Below are 26,899 nucleotides of genomic sequence, written 5' to 3'. Positions count from 1 at the left end.
GTGACCGCTCAGGGATTATAAGATCCCAAAATAAATTTTATTATTGGTTTTTGATTTTATGATCGGTCCCACGCCAGAATTGTTATTTTCAACAAGAATTCATTATTTTGGTGTTTAGGGCTGTTTGTTACAAATTGGTGTGTATTGTGTATTGTATTGTATTGTACATATGTGGTGCGCTTAGTTGAGGGCTTATGTGTGAGGGGTTGGCATTAGCTGCTGTGGACATATGTTATATATGCTGTATTAGGATACATGAGTGTATGTGTACTTATAGTATATGTTGTACATATGTAATTATAATATTCTAGAAGCAACAATTTGCTCAAAATACAGGATGTTGATTCGGTTTATATCGATTGCTTGGAAACGGAGTATATTATTGATAATCGGAAAGAAACTGCGATCTGTGTAGGAACTAGGATAACCTACATCTAAAATTTCATGTCTCTAGCTCTTATAGGCTCTGAGATCCTAGCGTTCATACATACGGACAGACGGTTAGACTATTTGTACCTTAAGGCGTCGGAGATGCTTCCTTCTGACTATTACATGCATTTGCATTTTTACCCATTTTTAATGGGTTCAGAGTATAAATAATTTCGGCATTCTTAGAGTTTATGGGTGCTTAAAAAACTCTCCGGTTTTACAATCGGGACTTAGACGCTGGTCCTCGGGCTCTTCTTGCTCATATTCGGTTGCAGTATTGGCCGATAGGTGGAAGGAAGACCGTATCCAAGGTGTTTGGAAAATGTGCGAGATGCTTTCTAGCCAAGCCCCGATTAGTAGAGCATATAATGGCTGATCTTCCCACAGAACGTTTGACTGCTTGTCGGGCCTTTGAAATCTCAGGCGTCAACTATTGTGGGCCATTTGTCTATAAGTCAGACATACGAAATAAAGTTCCAGTCAAATGTGACATGTGTATCTTCGTCTGCTTCAGCTAGAGCTGGTCAAGGATCTGTCGACGACTGGGAAAGGAACGCAGACATCAAATATCGAGTACAAGGTATCTTAAAAAAAATTTAATTGCAACATCAATGTCTGCACAATTGTACAGTTGATACCAATCGACTTGTGAAATAAGGTAATTTAGCTTATGAAAATCAGCCTTTCGGAAAGAACGCATACGTTCAGCTAATTCCGATTCCCTGATAGGCCCTCGGTCTGGTGAATCAATGTCCAACGCCAATTTTGGATGAAAAGCGTCTTTTATCAGATTAATTCTTTGATGATCAAGGCGAAGCGAAAAACTATTTCTGAGCCACAGCCAAATAACTTTCTAATTTATATAAATTCGATCAAATAAACGGAATTATATATATGCAGGCAAACAGCGTTCCTTTCTTAAGCGCAGGCCGGCTGCATTACTCGAACGAGCCAAGTGAAAATAAATTCTCATGCCGTAGACTTAGAAGTGCGCCTATTGCTAATTGAACAAACAAAGTGTTCCGTTAATGCTGCGGTTAAGACGCTAGAGGAGCTAGATTTCGATGACCTTGGCAGAAAAGTACGCAGTGATTTTGACCAGTTGATTGCCATAGTCGCGATAGCTCGCGTTCGCTCAAATATTCAGCTCATCAATCCAACGACCCGCCCCACTTAACCTTTCTTCCATGAGGACTTGCCTAACTAAACCGTGATTTTGTCCAACAGAACACGCCTACCTGAGCTCAAATTTCCAACTTTTCCGGCTATGTGTACAAATTCATGAAGCGTATATGGCATCATGGACTTACTGTTTCAGACATTCATCACGACCTCCTCTGTGTGGGTGGACGGCTCTGTAATTCTTCCCTGGACTACGATGCGCAAAATACCATTATACTGCCTCGGCGTCGTGCAATCAGATTAGCTGTCATCGTTTAGTTTCATGAGAGGAATCTACACTTCTAGCCAAGACGACTTAAATATTGGCCGATTGCTGGATTAAGAACAGTCTATAAAACAGTCAGTTGATGTGTAAGCGTCTTCATTTGCTTCCTAGCAAGGCAATGCACAGAGATCTAGTCAGGGACTTATCGACTGCTACATTTTTGAGTGCCCCTAAACCCAGTTAAATTTGATCCGACAACGCACCAAACTTCATTGGATTGAAGAATGAGCAGGTTGATTTGAAACGTCTCTTGCTTAGCGATCCCCATATGGAAGACAATTCGGCAATTCTGCCTCGCCGATGACATCGAGTCGAAATTCATCATCGTCCGTTCACCGCACTTTGGTGGACTCTGGGAGGCAGCAGTGAACTTGGCCAAGCACCATTTCTGTCACTCTGTCGGCCGCTTTTAACTTACCTTTGAAGATCTTCATACTCTTGTTTGTCAATCACAGCTATTGTTAATTTACGTCCATTACTCTCGCTTTAAAGAGAACCCAGCAGATCAAGATGTCCTGACTCCTGCTCGTCTACTGCATGATGGTCCTTCAACAGCCATCATTAAGCCAGATTTCACCAAACTAAACTACGACCGTTTGGATGGCTGGCAGCGTGTGACGCAGCTACAACAGGTGTTCTGGGCCCGATTTTGTGAAGACTACCGTCTACCTTACTACAACTGCGAGCTAAAACTCAAAAACCAGACTTGTGCATCAACGATATGATACTCGTTAAACACGAAAATCTGCCTTCCATGCAGTGGCCGCTTGGTAGGGCAATTAACTTCATTCCTGGGAATGATGGAGTAAATCATGTAGCTTATCTGAAGACCACAGCTGGAATTATCCGAAGAGCCGTAAACAAGCTGTTTCTGCTGCCCCTTGAGGATTCTTTTGAAAGTCAGGCTGTAGTATGTTGTATGCCAAATGATCATGTGCCCACAGTATTGTAGAGTATTCAATATAGCGAGTGGTCATATGCCCAACTTAAATATACATAAGTGCAGTAATAGGATCCGTCACTTATGCAAACTGGCCGCAGCGTGAGATCGCTAGCGTAAGCACTTCTTGAGTATGTACCATCTGTACATATATATATATATATTTATATATATACATAATTACATAGGCACATATGTACTGCAACTCTCTCTCTCTACCGAAGCTCTTAGCGGCAGAGCTCACTTAGAAAATTGTATGTAATAAACAACAAATAAAATTAAATAAAAACGAAGAAAACACTCTCGCCCAATGCTTGAAAGTAATAAGACGTCTTTTTTTTTATACCCTGAACCCAATAAAAATGGGTATAAGGGTATATTACATTTGTGCAAAATCCAAATGTATGTAACAGGCAGAAGGAAGGATCTCCGACCCCATAAAGTATGTATATTCTTGATCTGCATCAATAGCTGAGTCGATCTAGCCATGTCCGTCTGTCTGTCCGCCCGTATGTATGAACGCAAGGATCTCAGAACGTATTAAAGCTAGAGTCTTGAAATAGTTGTAGGTCCTCCTAGTGCCTGCGTAGATCGAGTTTGTATCCGATAATCGATAACTTACTCCGTTTCTAAGCAATCGATAAAAATCGATATCGACATCCTGTTTTTTGGAGCAAATTGGGAAAATAATAATAATAAAACATGATATTGCTTCCAGAATATTATATATGTCAAGTATCTTTCATTTTATACCTATCGCTACCACCCCGCTACCACCACAGACCTATAAATCAAGTTAATAACCCATCTTTTATTGCCAACCAATTTAAACCACAATTTAAATGCAATTGATTTTTTCAGAGTACACAAATATTCTATGGTACAATAAGATATACTCTAGAAAGATCAAGAAGAAGAAAAACCAAAGTTATATGCAACTGCGCAATTGAATGGGGCAGCAGCTTTAAGAATTTATGTATACATGTACACACACACATTCATGCGCGTCTGCTTCGCATTCTAATAGCATGGTAATTCCATCTTTTTTTTCGTAATGTTATTTTAGTTCCTTTTTTATCATAAGTACTTAATTGTTGGTGTGGCTGCTAAGTAGAGGCATAGCAAGTGGTGCGGTCTGTCGCGAGTTCGAGCCCTACCGGGGAAAGTCTTATGTTTTTTTTTTTTGCTGTTGTGGCGGTTGAGTAGAGTCGACAGTAAGTAATGGGGTCAGTTGCAAATTCGAGCCCTGCCAAGGGAACTTTTTTTTATTAATTTATTTGGTGTTGAAATAAGAGGGTTCAGGGTATCCCCTAGTCGGGAGCTCCCGACTAGAACCTCTTACTTGTTTATTATTACCGAAATCTTTTAACTTAACAAGCCAAACATTCATGTAAACATAAGAGGTCGTGATCTTAGTCTATTGAAACAGCTGTTTGTTATGACCAAGGTTAGCATAGGTATTTCATACAACTTAATTTTCCATTGATCGTTCCTATGGCAGATTTAATATATAGAGGTCCGATCTTAATATGATTTTTCCTACATATGGGGAGTATAGTCAAAGTAATAACTGCCGAGTTTTGTCAAAATAGTTTCATAAACAAAAAATTTTATAATTCAACAAACTTAATTTTCGACCGATCGTTCCAAGGGCAGCTCTATGCTATAGCGGTCCGATCTTAATAGGACTGTGCCTATATATGATCTGGTCAATATATCTTGAAAAATAAAATGCTTTTTCATATTACTTAACTTTTGATAAAACGTTCCTATGGTAGCTATATTATATAGTGGTCCGATCTTAATAGGATTTTGCATATATATAAGGAGCATAGTAAAACTAATAAATGCCGAGTTTGGTCAAGAGATCTTGACACACAATATGTTTTTTCATACAAAAACTTAATTTTCGACCGATCTTTCCTATGGCAGCTATATGATATAGCGGTCCGACATTAATAGGACTTTGCACATATATGAAGAGTAAAGTAAAACTAATAAATGCCGAGTTTGGTCTAGATATCTTGAAAAACAAAAATGTTTTTCATACAAAAACTTAATTTTCGACCGATCACCAAATGTTGCATATACATATATGATAGGTATATTGAAACTATTAAATTCCGATTTTGGTCAATATGTCTCGATGAGCAACACTTTTTTTTCATACAACTTAATTTTAAGCCGATCGTTCCTATAGCAGCTATATTATATAGTGGTCCTATCTTAATTAGATTTTGCCTATATATGAGGAGTATAGTAAAACTGGTAAATGCTGGGTTTGGTCAAGATTACTTGAAAAACAAAATGTTTTTCATGCTACTTAATTATCGACCGATCGTTCTTATGACAACTATATGATAATAGGGTTTTGCATATATATGAGGATTATAGTAAAACTAATAAATTTCGATTTTAGTCATGATGTCTTGATAAGCAACATATTTCTTTTCTAAAAATGAATTTTCGACTGATCGTTCCTATGGCAGCTTTATGCTATAGTGTTCCGATCTTAATATAATTATTGCCTACATGTGAGGAGTATAGTAAAACTAGTAACGGCCAAGTTTGATCGTTCCTATGGCAGCTATATGATATAGTGGTCCGATCTTTAAAGGATTTTGCCTATGTATGAAGAGTATAGTGAAACTAGTAAATGACGGGTTTGCTCAAGATATCTTAAAAAACAAAATGTTGTTTCATACAACTAAACTTAATTTTTGGCCGATCGTGCCTATGACAGCTATATGATATAGTGGTCCGATTTTAATATGATTTTGCCTACATATGAGGAGTATAGTGAAATTAATAAATGCCGAGCTTGGTCAAGATATCTTGTAAAACAAAAAGTGTTTTCATACAAGCTTAATTTTCGACATTTAGTTCCAATAGCAGCTATATGATATAGTTGTCCGAACTTAATAAGATTTTGCATATATATGAGGAGTATACAAATAATTAATATATGCCGAGTTTGGTCAAGATTTCTTGAAAAACATCGTTTCTATGGCAGCTCTATGATATAGTGGTCCAATCCAGCTGGTTTTGACGTATGTGCTGCGTGCAACAGGAAAAGGGACTTCTGCAAAGTTTTATAATATTAGCTTTTAAACTGAGGGATTAGTTCGCATAGAAACAGACAGACGGACATGGCTATATTGACTCGACTGTTGATGCTTATCAAGAATATATATACTTTATGGGATCGAAGGTGTCTCCTATGCGTTATACATTTCACAAAAAAATTATTATACCCTCTGCAAGGGTATAAAAAGCTTAGAGAGGCTGTCACCCCCTTCCAGTCCCTTCATTACATGGAACCATTTCTAGCCCAGCAAACTAACTTCATCTTCTGAACAAATCTTTATTCATTATCAGAATGTCAGATGTCTCATTTCACAGCTTAAAAATCTTTTCACGGCCAGCACTTCCTTCGATTTGGATATAATTGCATTTTCAATAAAATATGGTAAATGATCGGCCAATTCGAGGTGGTGGGGTATTAATTATCGTTAACGCCACTCTCAAAACTTTTATAGTAGTACGCCTACTGAAGCGCAGTTGTCTCAGTTCAGGTGCCTTTTACTATACTGAATATCTATTATACATGCTCTTATGTCCCTACTTCTTCTGAACTTCAAGTTTATATGAAACATGTTACTTGTATTAAAGAAGTTTCTTCACACATGCGTGATAATGACCTATTTATGGTGTTGGGTGATTTTAATTTGCCGAACATCATTATTTACTGCTGAAAATTATCTAGAGCCCTCAGCACATTATATAGACTGCGTAATTGATCTTTCGTTGTTTCAATTCAATTTATTTTCTAATCACATGAATAGAACACTTGACCTTGTCTTTGTTAACAATTACCTTATTTCTAATGTGTCTAGGTCCCCTCCTTTATGTCTTCCTGAGGATGTATATCATCCTACTTTAGAGATCGCAATGCTCAATTGTAATCCTCTCATTTCGTGCTCATCAGCCATCAAGTCCCGCCGTTGCTTTCGCAAAGAAAATTATTCATTGCTGAATCAGCTTATTTATGTTCCTTATGGGCCTTTTATGACTCTGTTGATATGAATAATTATATTTTTTTTTTAAAAGATTCTAATCTCCCTCTAAGATGTATGTATTCCCAAGATAAAAAAGGTTTCAAAAGTCTGGTTCGTGTACAGACTTGGCTAAATATTTCTTCCTATAGTTCTATACCTCCTCCCATTATTTTAGACTCCTTTTCCCTTTTAGCTACACTCATTAAAATCTTACTCTCCTGGGCCTGACAATATTCCTTATTGTCTACTCAAGAAGTGTAGTTCTTCCCTTCTTTATCCATTGCTAAAGCTTTTTAATCTATCCCTTGAAACTTCTGACCGTCCATCCCTTTGGAAAAAATCTTATATAATTCCTCTTCACAAGAAAGGTGAGAAGTCTGATATACAAAATGATTGTAATCATTGCAAAACTGACCGCTATTCCTAAATTTTTTGAAAAAATTACTTTGATTTGCAGCATTCTGCTTTCTGTCTCAAGCAGATATGTTTCACCTAGCGTTGCCCTGCACTCTTGCCATTTTACGTCACCTCCTCTCCCTCACAGAACTTTATTAGAACAGCATGGCATGCCAAATACTAGTAATGCTGTCGTCGCTTTCAGTCTAAAGATGTTATGCTCAATTAATCACAATCAATTACAAAGAAAAAATGAGACAAACATAATTACACTTGCTATATCATATCGGGATAAAACCCTTAACTATACCATATCAAAAACTTTGTGATTATATTAAGCTTCAAATTTTATAAACTGGAATTTGTAAACATCTATTCTAAATAAATCCGGACAATGCTTGGCTGCCAACATATGGATGTGGAGCGTGTATGCTTGGAATATGCTGCTGCAGCATGGTCAAGTGGGAACCAATTCCTCCTGTGTGTTCACTCATATTCCTCTCACCCACTCGCTTCCTTAAATACTGCTCTTGCATCCGTCGTTAACCAACCATACGCACTTCTCGGTGTTGTGCTTCTACATTAGTTGATTATTGATAATTATTGTCCTTTTCGGTTGACCAACCCAACTTTAGCTATTAGCAATTAATTTGCATTAATATGTATAATCTATTGAATAGTGAGCAAGGCACTCGTTTTGTCGACTATTTATGAATAAATGAAAATTATAATTAGCATACCAATCCTAATGGTTTAATTAAAATAAAAAAGAGCAACTTAACAAACAAGAAATAAATCCCTTATCCAATTATGTAACCAATACACCGACATATTCTATAAGGACAAGGGCTCAGTGTCGAGAGTACGAAAAAAAGAATTCAAGAACAAAACAAACGAGAAGGAAAGTCTATCTTCGGCACCCAGATGATCTAATACCCTTACATACCCACCCTTTTCGTAATGGTCATAGTGCTTAGCCTGTATCTAAGAAGCACAGGGAAAAGTTTGGTCAAGATATTTTGATAAACCACAAAAGTTTTTATACGAGATCTTAGTTTTTGACCGATCGTTCTTATGCCAGATATAAGTTAGAGTGGATTAATAATTAGTAAAACTAATAAATGCCGAGTTTAGTCATGATATGTTGACCTTGACCTTGATATAGCGGTCCGACCCAGCTGGATTTGATATATGTGCTGCGAACGACAGAAAGAGTTTTAAAACTAACTGAGAGACTAGTTCTCATAAAAACAGACAGTTAGATAGACGGACATGGCTAATTCGGCTGTTCATACTGATCAAGAATATATATACTTTATGGGCTCGGAGATTTCTCGTCTATGCGTTACACATTTCCCGACAAAATTATAATAACCTCTGCAAGGGTATGTAAATGGAGATTAGCAATAGATTACAGAAAACTCAATGAAAATTCAATATTAAACCGCTACCTCATTTCCAAGATTAATTATATTATAGATCAATTGGAAAAATCAAATTAGTTTTCAACTTACCACCGGGTAGAAATGAATAGTATACAGGCAGATAACAGCTTTTACCATAGAAAGTGAGCATTAAAACAATTTTGACCTGACCTATACGGCTGAAAATTCACTCTTGTATCGGACCACTAACCACTTGGGGCGATACATCAAACCCAACTTACATGGCACTTTTACGCTGGAAACTCCGTTAGGCCGACTGTGATTATAACTTCATATATTAACAGTGCTCTCTTAATGTTTTGACAGATGCGCTCAGTCGCATACAACCCAAAAAATAATCCGAACTTTAAGGAAACCACTAACGATTTTTGTATGCAATTCATGTTAGAATCAAGTCCTCCACAGAAATATAACTTAAGTGTACCTTATGAAAATAAAATTGGCGTCTATTCGACAATGATAAAATATCTTAAATCCTTAAATCCATCCTTAAACGTAACCAAACCTGTACATTTACTGCAATAAAGTCTGATTTAGTTTGGTTCAGGAAGCATATAACGACACTTTTGCATAATATAATGCATACAAAATACTAAGACGCCGGCATTTTGTAAAGACATTGATGGCCCATTGTACAAACTACAAGCTACGACTATGTGTACAAATACAATAACAAATCAAAACGAGAAAACAAGGCTATCTTCAGCACACCGAAGATCTAATACCCTTGCGAACCCAACCTTTTCATAATGATTAAAGTGCTTTGCCCATATCTAAGAAGCACAGAGAAAATGCCGGTCCTGGTCAAGATATCTTGATACACAAAATAGGTTTTTAATCAAAAATCTAGTTTTCGACCGATCGTACCAATGTCAGATAATAGATATAATAGTCCGATGTAAATAAGATTTTGCAAAAATGAAAGGGAGCTTAGTTAATCGAAAGATCTTAATCAAAAGAGGATGGCATTTATATGAAGATAGTAAGTAGTAAAACTAATAAATGTCGAGCTTGGTCAAGATTTCTTGAAAAACAAAAAACAAAAACAAACAAAAAAAACTTAATTTTTGACCGATCGTTCCTATGGCAGCTTTATGTGAAAATTGAAGGCGACAACGTCAAAGGTAATTCTTGTAACGGATGGAATTTTGAGAGGAAAAATTTGGTCGGGCAACTGCTTAAGCTTTTTATAACACCTCGACTTCACGTTTTTTGACCAGGGAGTCCTAACAGGCATCGCTGGCTGATTAAGACGCAGTCATCAAAAATTGAGTACAAGGTATAATAAAAAAGTTTAATGGCAACATCAATATGTGCACAATTGTACAGTTGGGACCAGTCGACTTGCAGAATAAGATCAATTGGCTTATGGAAATCAGCCTTTCGAAAACAACTTGATAGGGACTCGGTCTGGTGAGTCAATGACCATCCCCAAATTTGGATGAAAAGTGTCTTTTATCAGGTCAATTCTTTGATGATCAATGGTTATTTCCAGAATTGGATGAAAAGAGTCTTCAGGAAGTGTAAGTGGATTGATCCTGTACACAACACTGTTGAACGAATCCAACACGAAAATTAAATCAAGAGATGTGTTTCTTGAGTTGCGCACCTGCCTTAACCTGCCGTAAGGACAGTTTATATAGACCATCAATAAATTCGTTTGACGAAGAAGAGGGAGATAGATAGCTGATTTGAGGAGGTAAATATTAACATGAAATAAAGATAGACAAAATACCAAATACAGCCACCAGCTCAATCTCCGAGATGCGAAAATCAATCAATGCGTTCTTATGAAAGAGTAAGTATAAGTGGCTTATTTGGAGGTACAAATTTAAGAGTCTGAGAATATCCGGTTTCATCAGGGTCTCAGTAAAGGCGATAATATGGAAATTAAAAGCTAATCTAAATACAGGTTGGCGATTTTAGATTTAAGACCTCTAACTTTCTGATAGGCAAGCTCGAAAGAAGAAATTAGTTTTTTATTCAGCAAGTTAAGTTAGAATTAGGTGGTAATAAAATCGGAGTCAGATTTTTCAATTTGGCCTTATATTCCTATAATTCGGTAAATAATTATTTTAAAGTAAGCGAACTTAAATTTGTCTTCCATTATATCGAGGGCATGAACTTTTGCATGTATAAAGGCTTTTACATCCAGAAGTGAGGGGCAAGCCTAGAAACAAAAAGATGTCTCTTCGGTGGAAACTGACTAGACTACGCCTCTAGCCACAGGTAGGACAGTCGGAACACTATTAACTGCGGTACTTAAAACAGCCGGTAATCCGGACGACTAGCCTTCTAGCGGCTGTTGTAAAATTAATTGTTTCTGTCGACTTTGGGAAGTCCTACGGCATCGGGTGACACGGATTCACAATTCAACATGCTTTTTAACGAGTATCACAATAATGATAACCATCACGGTATTAATGAAACTTTTCACTTAAAAAGAACACTTTACTTCAAACAAAGCTAGCATGCCTAGCCATGAAATACGACAGACAAAGTTAGATAACATAATTCCAGTTCACCTGAACAGCCCCCCAGACTTCAGCCATATAGATATCTATACAATTAACTACATTTGCACCCTGTGTTATATTGGTACATTTTCTAAGCACGCATGTTTCTGTTGGGGACTCGTAAAAAACTAATCCATGACAAGGGTTAATAATTCAGTAGTGCCTTCTAAACACAACTAATTTCGACCGATTGGTCAAAGTAAGCAAAATCCTCTATGAAAATCTAACAGATTATGACATTCATAAAACTAATCCAGAAAATAGAAGCGAACAAGTACTTTCAAAATTAAAGGATAATTTTCCAGAACAATTCAAAAGTCAATTGCTACCTGTCTCGTATTGGTACATTTTCTAAGCACGCATATGCCTGTTGGTTATTCGTAAAAGCTAATCCATGACAAGGGTTCATAATTCAGTAGTGCCTTCTAAACATAACTAATTTCAAGGATTACTACTTTTTAAAAAATTTATACTAAAGACACTGTTATTCTAAATGTAAATAAACATTATTCACAAACATTTATTTTTGAGCACTTACATTTATGTGTGTGCATATATCTTTCATATAGGATAATCTTTCACTATCGAGCTTTTTCAATAACTTTTACACTAGAAATAATCATACAGATTTAATTTGTTTCAATTTGTTTATATATTTTTTGCAAATTACAAGAGCCAGGTAGAATTGGTCGGGGACTATTATTTGTTTACAAAGGCAACCGAACCCGAATAGATACGTGCCGATATGCTTGCATACTGCAATGGGCCGAGGTGTACCGAATGCGCAGCAACGAGATCTTGGCTTAAGTTAATGCCAGTGCTATAAAAGACAACGAGCATTATTATATATATTGTATATGCTTAGTGACTAGGGTGCGAAACTCTACAAAATTGCGACTACAAAAGCCATCAGCACCATAAAAGTGATGCTTGGCTGGATTATTGGAGTCAGCCATGTACTGAGTCAATAATATTGTGACTAATAAAGAGACGCTTATGGTCCAAGAGCTCGATCTTGACCCCGATAAAATGGAAGCGAGATAAACTTCATGAGCGCTTTCAAGAATAAAGCCGTCGACAGGACCCTGATCGGCTCCAGGTGTATTGCGGTAGTCGCGAAGCAGACGAAGACAGCCATGTAACGTTTGACTGGAAAATTTTGCTTGGCTGATAAAAAATTGTCAACAATACGCTCAATCATCCTTGCGAAGATTGGTCTTGGGCGGAATTACACATTTTCCAACCACGGCCAATATTGTGTCCGAAAAAATGTCCAAGAACCGATTGTGAATTATAGTGATAATGATGGCGAGTGTCGAATCAAAAAAAAGGGCTGTGAAGTGATACAGCTGATACAGTAGGACGAGCCGCATTAAGAGTTGGTTACCATGTTTTATATCAGATACTGTTTGTCCAGGATGATTGATTCAGTGTATGAATTTATAAACATATGCGAATACGCGTTACATTGTATACAAGTGGCAGATATTTCAACGAAGTAAAAAGGCGGCCAGTTAAATTTTATTTCACAGTAAAATTTTTCATCAAAGAACTTCATTCTAAATATCTCAAGCATGAAATATACGGCGCCACGGAACCTTATTTTCAGATTTTATTGGCTGGTCTCAAGGAAAATTACACCAGAAAGCGGGGTGGCCGCCGGATCCGCAACTACGGAAGTTCATGGAGTTGGAACTGGTAGGTATGCACAAGATCTGGCTGAAGACTAACAAGCAATTGAAGGACAGGTATTATCATTCAGCGTTGGCGACTTCCATCGAGCATTGGACAAGGCTGGAGATGGAGCATCTTGCCGATCTCAGGTTGAATAGAAAGAAATGCTGCTTATTCAGGGAAAGATTGGTCTTTCTGAAACATGTCATTGGCGGGGAAGAGATGTGTACCGATCCGGAGGACAGAGACGATAAGTAACCTTAGAGCCCCAACTAATCGTAAGAAGTTACGGCTGTTTCTCGGGATAATTTCGTGTTACAGGCATTTCGTTGCTAACTTCGCGAGTCAGGTACAGCCGCCAACGGCGCTCTTTAAGAAAGTGTAGTAATGGTCATGGATAAGACGATTTCGAATGTGTTGGCTTGTCCGGACTTTTCGGCCAAATTCTACTTTTCAGTCAAGTCCTCGGACTACATAGAAGAAAATAAGCATCTGTATAGACATTTGGGCAACCAGATGGATGATGAGGATTACATTCCCTGGAATCTATGGGAACGATCGGTGCAATGCGGTGCTAAGGGAATAATTTAAGTTTAATGGTGGTTGCAGGGAGGCCACGAAAGCTATTAAATGAAAGATTCTTGATCTGTGCATAATATTCTAGAAGCTATATATATTAAAAGTTTGGTGACTTTAGCTCTTATTATCGAAAATCGGAATTTTGATTTCGATTTGTACCTGAAAACGGTTTCGGAAGAAATTCGTACTATGAGGGCATTAGGAGGACCTACGTTCGTTACAACTCTCTAGTTCTGAGATCCTTGCGTTCATACATACGGAGGGAGGGACAGAAATCGGCTCAGCTATTGATTCTGATCAAGAAAATATAAACTTTATGGGGTCGGAAAAGCTTCATTCTGCCTGATACATACATTTGAATAACTATATTATACCGGTTTTACACATTTTTATTCGAGGTTCGAGGCATACAAAGTGATAAATGAAAGTTTATATTTCGCTAAGTTTTATGTTCGGTAAAATTATTTTATATTCATTTACATTTAAAAGGCTATTTATGAATCTACTCAATGAAACTTAATTATTAATATACTTACGGATACTGAAAATATGGGATCATCATGTCAACCATTTCAGCATTGATTAAGTCAGTTGGATATTCAACGATTTTTCTAAGGAAGCTGGTGTCCGACATCACCTTAAGGGACTCATCCCAGGAACTTTGTATAAAAGTCTTCTCCGTATCAGGACGAATGGGTTTAATCTGACGGCGGAATAATATACAGACACAATCCATAATAAGAGTAATCAAGTATGGGGGTTTTCCAAGCTTGCGAACAGTAGCAATATCAGCCGCTTTAATAGTTTTAAGTGCTGCTTCGGCTTCTTCCAAAGCAGGCAAGGCCTTTTCTAACTTAGCTTCTGCCACTTGTTTTACAGCAGATATATTTTTTACGAGAACTTCCGCTGAACCTTTCTTTTGTGCCACTTCTACTTTAACAATTTCAGCTGCTCCTTTGGATTGTTCCACAGTTGCTAACACTTCTTCTGCTTCCGAAGTAGCTAATGCAATAACTTTATTCATTTCAACTAAATCCTTTTTAAGCACAGATACAGAAGCGCCTGCCTCATCTAGTTTGTCTAAGCCAGAGCTCATACGTTCCGACATTATGACAATATGATTTTGCTTTTGTTTATAAAGAATTTTGTAGCTTTCCAAAAACGATATTAGAGATTTGGGCGTGACAAATGTTAGGCGGCGAAAACGATCATAATAACTAAAGCATGCATCTTGTACAGATTCGTGAATCCAACTCATAATATCAACGACCTGATCTTTAACTTTTTCACTACATATAAGTTCCAGCTCACCAAGATAGTGACGGGATACTGCCACACATGCATCTATTGGCCATTTCTGAAACCAATCAATTATACAACCGGAAATAAGGCCAGGGAATTTAAGTGAACGCAGTCGAAATTTCTCCCCGACCTGTAAAAAAATTATTTAAATAACTTAATGATTATTACGTTACAAATATACCGGTGAAAAGCAGAGAGCTATATGAAGATTAGAACGAGCGCGCGTTATGAAAAAATCATATAGGTTTTCTTGAGTTGGTGGCCTTCTTGGTTGTTGCTTTTTCATGATTGGGATAAGTTCATTGTAAATTTCGTCCATCTCATCTTTAGCAAACAGATTAGCTATTTCACCAGAGCTTAATATGTTATTAATGAATTCTAAAAATGACTCTTCTTTTATTTCGTTATCTGTAAATATGAAGGTCATGCCGCTGCCTTCTAAGCCAGAAGTTCGATACATAAACTTTAGATCATCAGTTAAATTACCGGTGTTGTAGGAACGTGTTAAAGTAATTTGAAAAAATTTGTATCCTGCTATAAATGAAGCCAGTCGAGTCAAACTCTGTTTTCCCGACCCACCCACGCCCACCAGCAGTGCATTGCCACGAGGATTACTAAGTATACGGGAAATTATCATTAAATGTTTCAGTGCATCTGAGAAAAATACAAGATCCATATTAAGGCCACGTATGTACTCATTAAATTGTGACATGAAGAACATGACTTTATTTCGTACAAATTCAAAACTGATAAAAAAGTTTTAATTAATAATTTTAAAAAAGAAAAAATAAATTATTACCTTGGTATTTCCTCATAGATCTTAGGGGGTTCTAATGAAATATCCTCATCGTCGTCTTCCATTGGTTCCGGGGCATCGCGCAAAAAGTCTACCCAATAAGATGCTTCTTCAGGAAAATGTTCAAAAAACTCTTCTAGATAAAATTCTGCATCAATGCGCATACGAGTTAAAAACCAAACTTTATCTTTCTCAACGGTGAAGCGATCTGCAATTACTCGGGTGCACTCGTGACACCATAATTTAAGCACCTGATCTACAGTGTTACATTCTTCGCTCTTAACTTTTAGAACGCCTTCCCAAATGCGTGAGAGGTCTCTTAAGTTAAACACATAGTGGAAATTAGCTGGAGTAGGCAACATTTTGACCTTAACGTTTTGCCAAAAAACTCGAGTCAGGGGTACCAGTAATGGTATTATCTGTACAACATCTTCTTCAAATCGACTCGGGGAAAAATAACCAACACCAATACTCTTAAAAATTTGATCAATCGAGTTATTGCTTGGTAAAGTACAATTGAATATAGACAAATGGCGTTTTAGACGATTTGGGATATCATTGCGACCTCCACCTGGGTGAATCATGGCTGACAGCATTTGAATATCCATAATTGTAGAGAAATCTCCTGGGCGATCTAAGGAATAAAATCCACGTTGCTCAATCATTTGACGAACAATCTCATTCGTAATTTGATCACCCCATTCATTGATGACTGGCATGTTAATGTCATCTATAAATATAGTCATTGATCGTTGGTTTGGAGGTCCATAGGTGGTACCCTGTCGTTTTTCAACATATGATTCAATAATCCGCTGTAATAGAATTTTAATTAATATCAAAAAATTAAAGTGATCTTGTCAGGGCCCCATGTACCTAGCACATTCCAATGTCTGACAATGTCTGATAATCAAAAAGTTAAACCTGCTGCAAAATTGCCATTATTTGCATTCTTAGTAGCAGGGAGAATAGGAAGCGCGATAAACAGAATAGGGAGCTCGTTCAAATATGTTTTAAAATACATGAGCAAAGTGAAAAGCTCGTCGCTTTCATAGCTTACAACTATTAATGCTGTAATTTTTTGACGGTATATATTATTATTTACTATACTGGTCTTTTTGCTTGGAGGTCTACTTGCGTACGACAGGCTTTGTATGCTGTATTAGTCTATATAATTAATAGTCGTATATTTTATTTTGATATCGTAAGTGTATATCGCACACACACATGATTAACTGGTTTCATATGAATTCTGAAATCACCTTAATATCACAGACGGCCCGAAGTAGTCTTCCAAATAGGGTTTTCAGAGCAAAAGCGGCTAGGTTTCAAATTATAAACGCTGTATATTGACGATTCCGATTGTATATCTATATGTATATGAGAGAACCCCAGAAGGCAAGCTACATTGGCATTACATGTTTGCGTCAAATAGCAGACTGCGCAAATCGGTATGAAAATGGACAGCACTTAGTCCAATAAAAATGGTTGTAAAGTTTTAATTGTTAGCTATAATAATACTAGCGGGTATAGCCCGATCTTGCATGTATAAGCTGAGTAGGCAACAACCAAAGAGAGCACTCACAATCACAGCCTAGAAGAAGCAAATAATGCTTGCCGGCTGCTTGTAAGCTGCTGCACACTCTATATCGGAGGCCTTTTGTCTGCACTGACGAAATCTGCCCAGCGCTTTGAGACGCGAGAGATTTTTAAATTAAATTTAATTTTTAGTGACAACTGTATAGTAAGCCATACCGGAAAAAATATACGACCGGACAATACATTAACCTACAGCACTTGGAACACGGTAGCCCTATAGTTAAATTAAAGCTACGACGAGAGAGGGTAATTTACAACAACAAAATACTCTCACATGAAGTGAGCATACAGAAATATTTAGACAATAACTACCAATTCGATAAAGATCTAAAGAGCATAAAGTGCTTTATATTTTTTATAGAAGTTATAGAAAATATGGTACCTATGAAAAGACAAACGAGAAAGAAAGGCTATCTTCGGCAGGCCGAAGATTTAATACCCTTTCAGACCCAACCGTTTTATAATGCTTATAGTGCTTTGCCCGTATATAAGAAGCGCAGGGAAAATAGTTAATGCCCAGTTTGGTCAAGATATCTTGATACATAAAATAGGCACGTTCCTATGGCAGTTATATGATATGAAAACAAAATGTTTTTTCATTCAGCAACTAAATTTTCGTCCGGTCGTCCGATCTAGCTGGTTTTGACATATGTGCTGCGGGAAACAGAAAGAGGGAGTTCTGCAAAGCTTGTAATAAGATAAATGTTGTTTTCAATATTTAAATACCGACCCTTGAACCAGAATAATATTTAATTGACTCATTCAATTACTACTTAATATCACAAAATATGTAAAAATTCCACAATAACCCTATATTTAATAAAATTGTTTGTCCTGACTTACTGACTGATTAACGCAATCCCGCACAGCTCAAAACGTAAGAGCTGGGAGCTGAAATTAATACTGTAGTTACCTTTTGTGAAAGGCTTATGTTAAGACAGAGTTTCGGGTAACACCACCCGCAAATATGGAAACATCGCGCAAAACGTTTGTATGAAACTTTTTTGTTTACCATCCGATCGGTTGATGTTTCGCACTCAAATTTGATTTCAAGGATTTGTATGAAAATTCATTTTAGACGTGTTCCACATTTTTCGCAGAATCAAAGCATCCCGCTAGAAATGCGATTCCTAGATTTTTATTGATGCGGTTAAGTTTTGTTCTACACAAGCTCTACATAAGAACTTAATGAATACGTGCTTCAGCAATTTGGGAAATTCCACCACTTTTTCAAAAATGTATTCTCTTTGGTGGATATGTGGGTCAGTGATTTGGTACCCTCAAATTTATTTTCAAGAATCTTTATGGAAAATTGTTTGAGACGTGTTTCACATTTTTCGAAAAATTTATACTCCTCCGGGTGAAATGCGATTCAAGATTTTTGGTGCTGTTAATTTTTTCAGATTTGCTTTAAAATTATTTTTAGTACAATACATACAAATTTTACCGATTTGGTAAACTGGCGGACTTTTGTATGAAAGTTGTCTATTTACCGTCCGGGTTATACCCGCTACTTTTATAAATAAAGATTAAATTGTCAAAGATTACTACTTTTTAAAAAAATTTTACACATTATTCACAAACATTTATTTTTGAGCACTTACATTTATGTGTGTGTATATATCTTTCATATAGGATAATCTTTCACTATCGAGCTTTTTCAATAACTTTCACACTAGAAATAATTATACAGATTTAATTTGTTTCAATTTGTTTATATATTTTTTGCAAATTACTAGAGCCAGGTAGAATTGGTCGGGGACTATTATTTGTTTACAAAGGCAACCGAACCCGAATAGATACGTGCCGATATGCTTGCATACTGCAATAGGCCGAGGTGTACCGAAAGCGCAGCAACGAGATCTTGGCTTAAGTTAATGTCAGTGCTATAAAAGACAACCAGCATTATTATATATATTATATATGCTTAGTGACTAGGGTGCGAAACTCTACAAAATTGCGACTACAAAAGCCATCAGCACCATAAAAGTGATGCTTGGCTGGATTATTGGAGTCAGCCATGTACTGAGTCAATAATATTGTGACTAATAAAGAGACGCTTATGGTCCAAGAGCTCGATCTTGGCCCCGATAAAATGGAAGCGAGATAAACTTCATGAGCGCTTTCAAGAATAAAGCCGTCGACAGGACCCTGATCGGCTCCAGGTGTATTGCGGTAGTCGCGAAGCAGACGAAGACAGCCATGTAACGTTTGACTGGAAAATTTTGCTTGGCTGATAAAAAATTGTCAACAATACTCAACGCTCAATCATCCTTGGGAAGATTGGTCTTGGGCGGAATTACACATTTTCCAACCACGGCCAATATTGTGTCCGAATAAGTGTCCAAGAACCGATTGTGAATTATAGTGATAATGATGGCGAGTGTCGAATCCAAAAATAAGGGATGTGAAGTGATACAGCTGATACAGTAGGACGAGCCGCATTAAGAGTTGGTTACGATGTTTTATATCAGATACTGTTTGTCCAGGATGATTGATTCAGTGTATGAATTTATAAACATATGCGAATACGCGTTACATTATATACAAGTGGCAGATATATCAACGAAGTGAGAAGCCAGCCAATCAAATTTTATTTTACAGTAGAATTTTTCATCAAAGAACTTCATTCTAAATATTTCAAGCATGAGATAGACGGCGCCATAGACATCGTGAACTATTATATATGTGGCAGGTATGGACACGAGACGACAACTTGAAGCCCTAACTTGCCAAGATTGATTAAGAACTTGGTCGTTGAACTGTCTTCTTTAAAGACAGTGATCAGGACTCTGTCACGGCACGGGATATGACCCAGATCCAAGTTTTACTTTAAAAAATGTGAGTATTGAATCTTCAAGGTACCCATTCATTCCATTCGGGTAAACGAACCTAATATTGGCCACTAGGCAACCTCACTTGAGTCTTTACGAATTGTTCTTTGCAAATATTTTCTTCCTTTGAAGTAATAGGTGTAATTTCCAGGCAAGAGTCTCCCAAAATCTTCGCACCAATTCGCACGTTCTTCAAATTTTGACAGCAAGTCCATGCGGTGAGGCTTAAGGAACGACGGATCTGTAAGTATGTTATCGGTAATTTTCCAAATCGTCGTGTCGCTAATAGAGCTGTGACTGTTTTGTGATAATGACAGTATTTGCTTCTGTTTTAAAACGACAATCTCCAACTAGACCAAAGGCAATAGCTGAGGAGTTTTGCTTTTTCAGCTGAAGCTGTTGAGCAAGGCGCGACGATATAATGTGAAGCTGAGAACCGGAATCCAAATTGGCTCGACAACTTATCAAAGTGCTGTAGCGATTTTTAACGAAGTAACCAAGAGGACAACATCACTACTGAAATACTGAGCAACAAGAGAGGTGGAGGTAGATGGCGACGACCTAGCGAAAGAAGCATGGGGTATTGACGATGAATCAGCAGGCGTAGTCAGCTGACCAGAACAGAATCATTATTATTTAGGGCAGGGAATGATGTTTCGTCCCGCAGATCCGACAGCATCCAGAGCTGCATGATCGCAATTGATGTCCTTTCATAAGGCAATTATGCATGTCGTTCTACTCCTTAAGCAGTACTGCAGGGGTCAAATTTCAAATCGATAACAATTTTATATGTTATGACCAGGGCTATCACATAAGACGCAGACTGGTTAGGGAGAGGGCTGGGGGGCGTAGATCCTCTCAAGAGTGTATCTGCCGGGTTGAGTGAAGTATGAACGTAGTGCCATTAGTTATCTCTTGAACTGCTGTGATGCGATTAGCTACAAACACATTGAGCTTGCAGGGCTCGGTCGTTGCCAGGAAAGACATACAGAAGAATCCGACCAACAGTAGAATATTTCAAAGAGATTCATTTAGATATCCCACGCATGAGATTAGATAATAAGACAGAGCTCTGGCTTTGTAACAGTGATTGTCTTCTAAAGAGCTACACGCGATTTGGAACACAACATTTGACAACTGGCTAATAGTTGTCGAGAAAGGATGTACACACAGGGCTCATATTCTTCTATGCTGGTAGACAACATAAACTTCTAACTCTGCTGCAGGTATTGAATCCGACGCTGAGTCCCAGGTGAGTCCAAGAGTTTTGGTGATGTCGCTCCCATCATCAAACGTTAGAGAAGATTCTCTGTCCTCTTCTGGTATCCCAGTACAGCAGCATTGTTTGAGCACCACTTTCGCAACTTAAAGCCCCACTTGCCAAGATTCCAGCTTCTTATGAGCCTCCATACAAGGTGCAATCACGACTAGCTGAGTTCGTGAGGGAGGTATCTCTGATATTTGGTGTCCTGCGTGAGACCAGTGTGTTGTGACAGGGGGTATGGATATGAGAGTAGTTAGATTTAAATTGAGTTGGCGCCATAATGCCGTCACACTACGACTCGCTTACTCCCGCTCTCACACACATGTCACCCTCGTACTATACACTCATCTATCTAAGGTATCTCTCACACACTCACTTTCTCACTCATTCTCTCCCCGAAGGAATGGGCGAGCGAGTGCTCGCGTCGGGCATCGAGCATTCGCATCGCACAGAGAGCGTGGTGGCCTGGAGGGCCCGAGACATGGCGAGGCAGCATTAAAGGTGCCTACTAGCTCATGCTCGTCAACCGCTCCAAACCATCACGGGTATACAGACCCACACACAGGCCACTATCCTGCAGCGGTACGAAGTATCCCTTTGCCCACCGTCACACACCGAACCAATCCCCCCTCCAGAGTTTATTGATATATACTTCCTTAATTCTATACATTTTAAATTTTTGTGTTTTGTGATATGTTTTATGTGTATATACATGTTTAGGAGTTTGTGTGTGTCGTTTTTTTATGTCTCTATATTTTTAGTAAATAAAAATTCAAGTGTATAGAAGAAGTATACAGTTGGAGTGGTGTGCGGCAATAAATATGTATGTTTCTCATTCTCTTGGGACGGACTTACTTGAAGAGAGCGTCTTTCATTCGTTTTCAAAACAGTCCTTTTGCACAAATCTTATTACTTCTTTGAGGCTTTCCTCTAATTCATTTGTTAATAACTCACTTCGCTTAAGCTCAAACTCTATTATGCAAGAGTTTCGAATAAAACGTTAAACATATGGCATAATTTGAAGAAGTCGTGTAGAAGTCATGTCCAATGATATCTTGTGGCAAGTCAAGATTGTCTGAATACACACATATGAGAGTGACTGTTGATCAATGTTATTGCAAGGCCATCCTTCTTACGGACCTTGTAACCACTGCGGTCCAGTCCACCACATTTCACATGCAGTCAACTTAGATACGATAATTCCCCGCCTCAGATGGTCGGCAGGATTATCAATCGAGGGAACTTGTCTCCATTGACTTTCATTCGAGACCTCCAGATTTTTTTTTTTCCAGTTTGTACCTCCTCCACGGATCCAACCGATGGCTATCATAACTATATTATATTAATTCACAAATTCTCTTTTAATACTTATAAAATTTTGCAGCTTCGAGCAGCACACAACTCAGCGCTGGGTATGGTAAATTGTGTCTTTACAGGCGAGACCTTAAATTTTGACAGCAGCAATTCCGTAAGATAAGGAACACGTAAATATACAACCGCTGCATAGGCTTGAGTTGATACATCACAAAAGATATGTAGTTCTGCTGCTGCAACAATCCCTTCGTTTCTCGAAATTCGATAGATATCTTTTCTAACAATTTTGGGCAATTACTGCCCACTTACTCAACTCAAATATGCCACTGCGTAACATACCAATGACTTGACTCTGGATAGCTGCCACCTCTGCAACACTATCCGCTCCAGAAAATATGTCATCAACATATATCTGATGTTTCCCTACATCTACTGACAATGGGAATGTCTCCTTTTCGTCCGCAGCTAACTGTTGCATGACTCGCAGAGCTAAATAGGGTGCTGAAGCATGTATACTCCTCTATGTCATCGTTCTTATCGCGTTTTAATAATATGCGGTGGTACTGGGCATCTTCCCTTGGAATATTAATGCACCTGTACATTAGTTCAACATCAGCCGTAAACACGAATCTTTGAACACGCCAATGGAGAATAACTCCAGGCAAGCTTCATGTGTAATTTTTGCCCAAATGCTAAGATATCCTTCAATGACTTCCCATTGATTGTCTTACTCTAGATATCGAACACAGCTCGGACCTTCGTAGGTGATGATGTTTCCTTTATAACTGCATGATGTTATAAATTTTAGGCATAGCTCGTTCCATTTGGTGTGACAATATGCTTTTTTCAACCTGGGGTCTGCACGCAGGCGCCTGTCCAGATAATCTAGTCGCTTCAGTGCTCTTCGATATGACGAACCAATCACCATAGTTTGACCCAGAGGGGACAATAAGGATAAGCGCACAATATATTTTCCCGAAGATAAGCGACGATGAGTATTGACAAAAAAGTCCTCCGCCACCTCTCCTCCGGTGAGAGACCTGGGGACTCATTGTCGAATTGCTCTAGTTCCCTAAACTTACGTAAAACATTTGCGAGCTCCTTACTGACATCATGAGTGTGTATCTTCACTGTGTGCGAGGATACCAACGATGCAGGTTCGTTGATCTTTCCAAACACGATATGGCCCAAATGCGTATTTTGTGCTAGAGGTGATCATGTTGGTCCTCGGTATGCTGCACCTAGCATCAGCTCATCATAAATATCGCTCGAGAAAAAAATGTCGACACCTTGCGGAAAAAATAATTAGGATTGGCTAAACGAATTCTGGGACTCACCTTGGGCAGGACATACGCAAATATCTTGCGCTTTACTTGTGGATCATATAGCTCAATTCCTATAGACGCTTCGGTATTCCTTTCATGCACTAAACCAATGATTTTTATATGTACCCGTTTCCTTGTTGCTGGGTTTCATTCTCCAAAATGAACAACGCTTGGGAACCCTGGTTCTGATTGGGCTCGATAAGCACCATTGCTCTTGGTAACAAGACCTCCTGTCTTGTAAAATGTAGGACTTCATCCTGTCCGTTGATTAGATTTGTAGATACTTGCTGTGCACTTGTATCCATTTTCCATGAGGCGTCGTTTCTAGACTCATCCATTTGACCACGCGTTCTATACAGGTGAATTAAAGTATGGTGCCGCTCATAGCACCTTGCAGAGTTTCGCGAGCAGCCACATGCAGCTGCGTGATGATTCGGACTAAGACACTTAAAACACAACCGATGTTTTAATACAATTGAATTACGATCCAACGCACACAATTTTTTGAATACATTACAGGTTCCAATGAGGAATCTCCTTGCCACAGACGATGCATATATCCGCTTGTCGAGTAATAAATGAAGCTTTTGCGTCTCTTTGGTTTGGATGTAAGCCATATACGCCTTGCTTTTTGTTCCTGTGGCCGCGTTTTTTTGCAACTTCCCGACAATGCCGTAATCATCTTTCTATATTAGGACTCGAGGTAAATAAACAGTTCTTCAAATGTAGGTAGATCTGAGCGTCGCCAACCTACTCTAAATCGCTTAGGCAGCTTTTTCACTATATAATATACCAACGAATTCACACATGAGCTACACGTCTGCACAAACCCCGTGAATGCCAATATTCTGATGCAAACACGTCTCATTGAATGCGGAAGATGTCGGATGTCTGTGTTCCTTGTGATCATACAACGTACTCTTTAAACACATCCCTGATTGCCTTATCGATATACCTTGTTCTAATCTCCTCGTTATCTAGCACTCGTGCAAGGTGCTGATAGTTGCGTTTAAATTCTGCGTTAAATTCTACCAGCGATTCTAGCCTGGCTTCGAGCTTGGTTTCCGTATGTACGGATTCATGATTTCTCCATGAGGTTGCCAGTTCCTTCGCTCAAGCGTTAAATACATGAGATTTTCAGCCATTCTGAATACCTAACCTTACACGTTTTGTCAAATTGCACTAACTTTTTCAATTAAGTCGCACTGTCTTCAGCAATCCAAAATCCTCAGTCCAATCGCCAAGAATCGTCCTCACAGGAGGCACCAAAAATATGTTGGATATCGGCTGCGCCAGGTGCGGAGCCCCAAACTGCCCGTAGATATGATGCGGCCTGCGGCGTGACTATCAACCGAGGCGGCTTTGAGGGTTTTGCACGATTGGTGGGTATGATGAGGTTAGCAAAAGAATCCCAATTCACGAGCGGGATTGTTCATTTTAAACTTCAACCCTTATTAAACTTAACCTAAAAACTAGAATTATGAGTTTCACCTACACAGAGCATACGTCCGTTGATCCGGACTGACGCTCACAGACTTCAACATATGTCGCAAATTCCGCTCGCAGCCGCCGAAAATTCCAACAAGAATTGCCCAACGGGCCAACAACATCAGCGGCGATGCCGCTGCCAACGCCGCTGCTGCTAAGCCTCAGGTTGCTAGGGCTAGATTGATTTAAGTTTATTTAGCAGCGACCGGCTCGTGCTACTACGTGCGCGTTAGTCGGCTATACGCGAAAATAAAGCCAGTGCAAGTCTCGTCGATTAAATTCAACGATTGGTAAAATTCGCGAAAGGCACTTGGAACTTAATTGTTCATTTTGCCCATCGGTGGACAACACATCTTGTAAAGCGCGCCCGCAGGATACTCTCAACGAAGACTGTTCGCAGGATCCCCAGTAGATACCCAAAGGATGAAATCCGGATCGGCAGAGGTTGCCACATCAGGAATAGTACTGTAAGTTAGAAATGAAGTGAAAAACAAACAAACGAACAAACAACTAACACATAAGTAAAATCGAATTAAAAGAACAAGAAATACAAAATATTGTGAAGCAATAAGCAAACAAATATAAAGACTATGAATGTAGTATAACTTAATTCCAACTTTTCGACTACCAAGGGACACCCCAAATAGAAGTAAGAAACCACCCACTGGTTTTAAAAAAAGAACGTTTACAAAATAGACGCATGGTGAATAACGCAGAGAATATGATAGCTGCCACGGTTAGCCAGATTTTGGCAAAACAATTGCCGTTAGTTAGCCCCTCTAGGGAGTTTAGTGATGTAGACGACCAAACAATAACTTCTAACCACAATTTTAATGACTTGGACGAAGTTCCGGATATAGTTGAAAGCCTCAGAGAATTCTCCGGTTATCCAGCGGAATAAGAGTGTAGATCGTATACTCGCAGTCGATGCAGCTGAGGCAGGCTCGCCAAAATACTTTGGCATATTACATACAGTGAGAAACAAGATCACTGGCAATGCCAACACGGCCCTGGAGTCGTATTGATTTGAAGCGCTATCTCCAATTATACCGAGATAAAGCATTAGATACCTTCATTAGAGGTTTGAAGGGAGATTTACCACGGATTCTTGGAATAAAGGAGCCAGCAGATCTACATTCAGCCCTTCACATTGTTTAAAACAAGAGAATCAAAGCTATCGCACTAACATGGCTCTGAATAGAAATCAACAGAGACATGCCAGAAACCCAAATAGAAATATTCCACCACCTACACTGCCACCTCGAACAGCTCAGCCTTCTTTCGCTCAAACTTTTAGGCCACCACCCATTAGCTTCAGGCCCCAACTCCCGATCCATACACCTTGGCCAACCAATACACACCATGGACCACCGACTACAACATTAATGGACCGATTCCACAATACCCCAACCAACGAACCTACCAGACACAACCACAACAGGTATACATACCCAATAGACCTTCTGCACCAAAACCCCAACCACGTCCTGAGCCAA

At 38.6% G+C, this 26,899-nt stretch overlaps 1 protein-coding gene across 1 annotated transcript in view; it reads right to left on the bottom strand.

Moving 5' to 3' along the window:
• LOC26530795 (dynein axonemal heavy chain 8) overlaps positions 1-24,124 on the bottom strand; it is a 282,231-nt gene extending 258,107 nt beyond the window's left edge. The window contains exons 1-5 of the mRNA XM_032433316.2: positions 24,042-24,124; positions 23,028-23,184; positions 15,586-16,394; positions 14,968-15,532; positions 14,021-14,916 (exon numbers count right to left, since the gene is read on the bottom strand). Coding sequence (XP_032289207.2) covers positions 14,021-14,916; positions 14,968-15,532; positions 15,586-16,394; positions 23,028-23,184; positions 24,042-24,124 — 2,510 coding nt within the window. The remainder of the gene's footprint in view (positions 1-14,020; positions 14,917-14,967; positions 15,533-15,585; positions 16,395-23,027; positions 23,185-24,041) is intronic.
• Between the last annotated feature and the right edge of the window lie 2,775 nt (positions 24,125-26,899).

The sequence above is a fragment of the Drosophila virilis genome, unplaced genomic scaffold (assembly GCF_030788295.1).
Source record: "Drosophila virilis strain 15010-1051.87 unplaced genomic scaffold, Dvir_AGI_RSII-ME tig00001657, whole genome shotgun sequence".
NCBI classification, from domain to species: domain Eukaryota; kingdom Metazoa; phylum Arthropoda; class Insecta; order Diptera; family Drosophilidae; genus Drosophila; species Drosophila virilis.
Note: the sequence above shows the minus strand (reverse complement) of the source record. Positions and strands in the feature narration are given on the sequence as shown.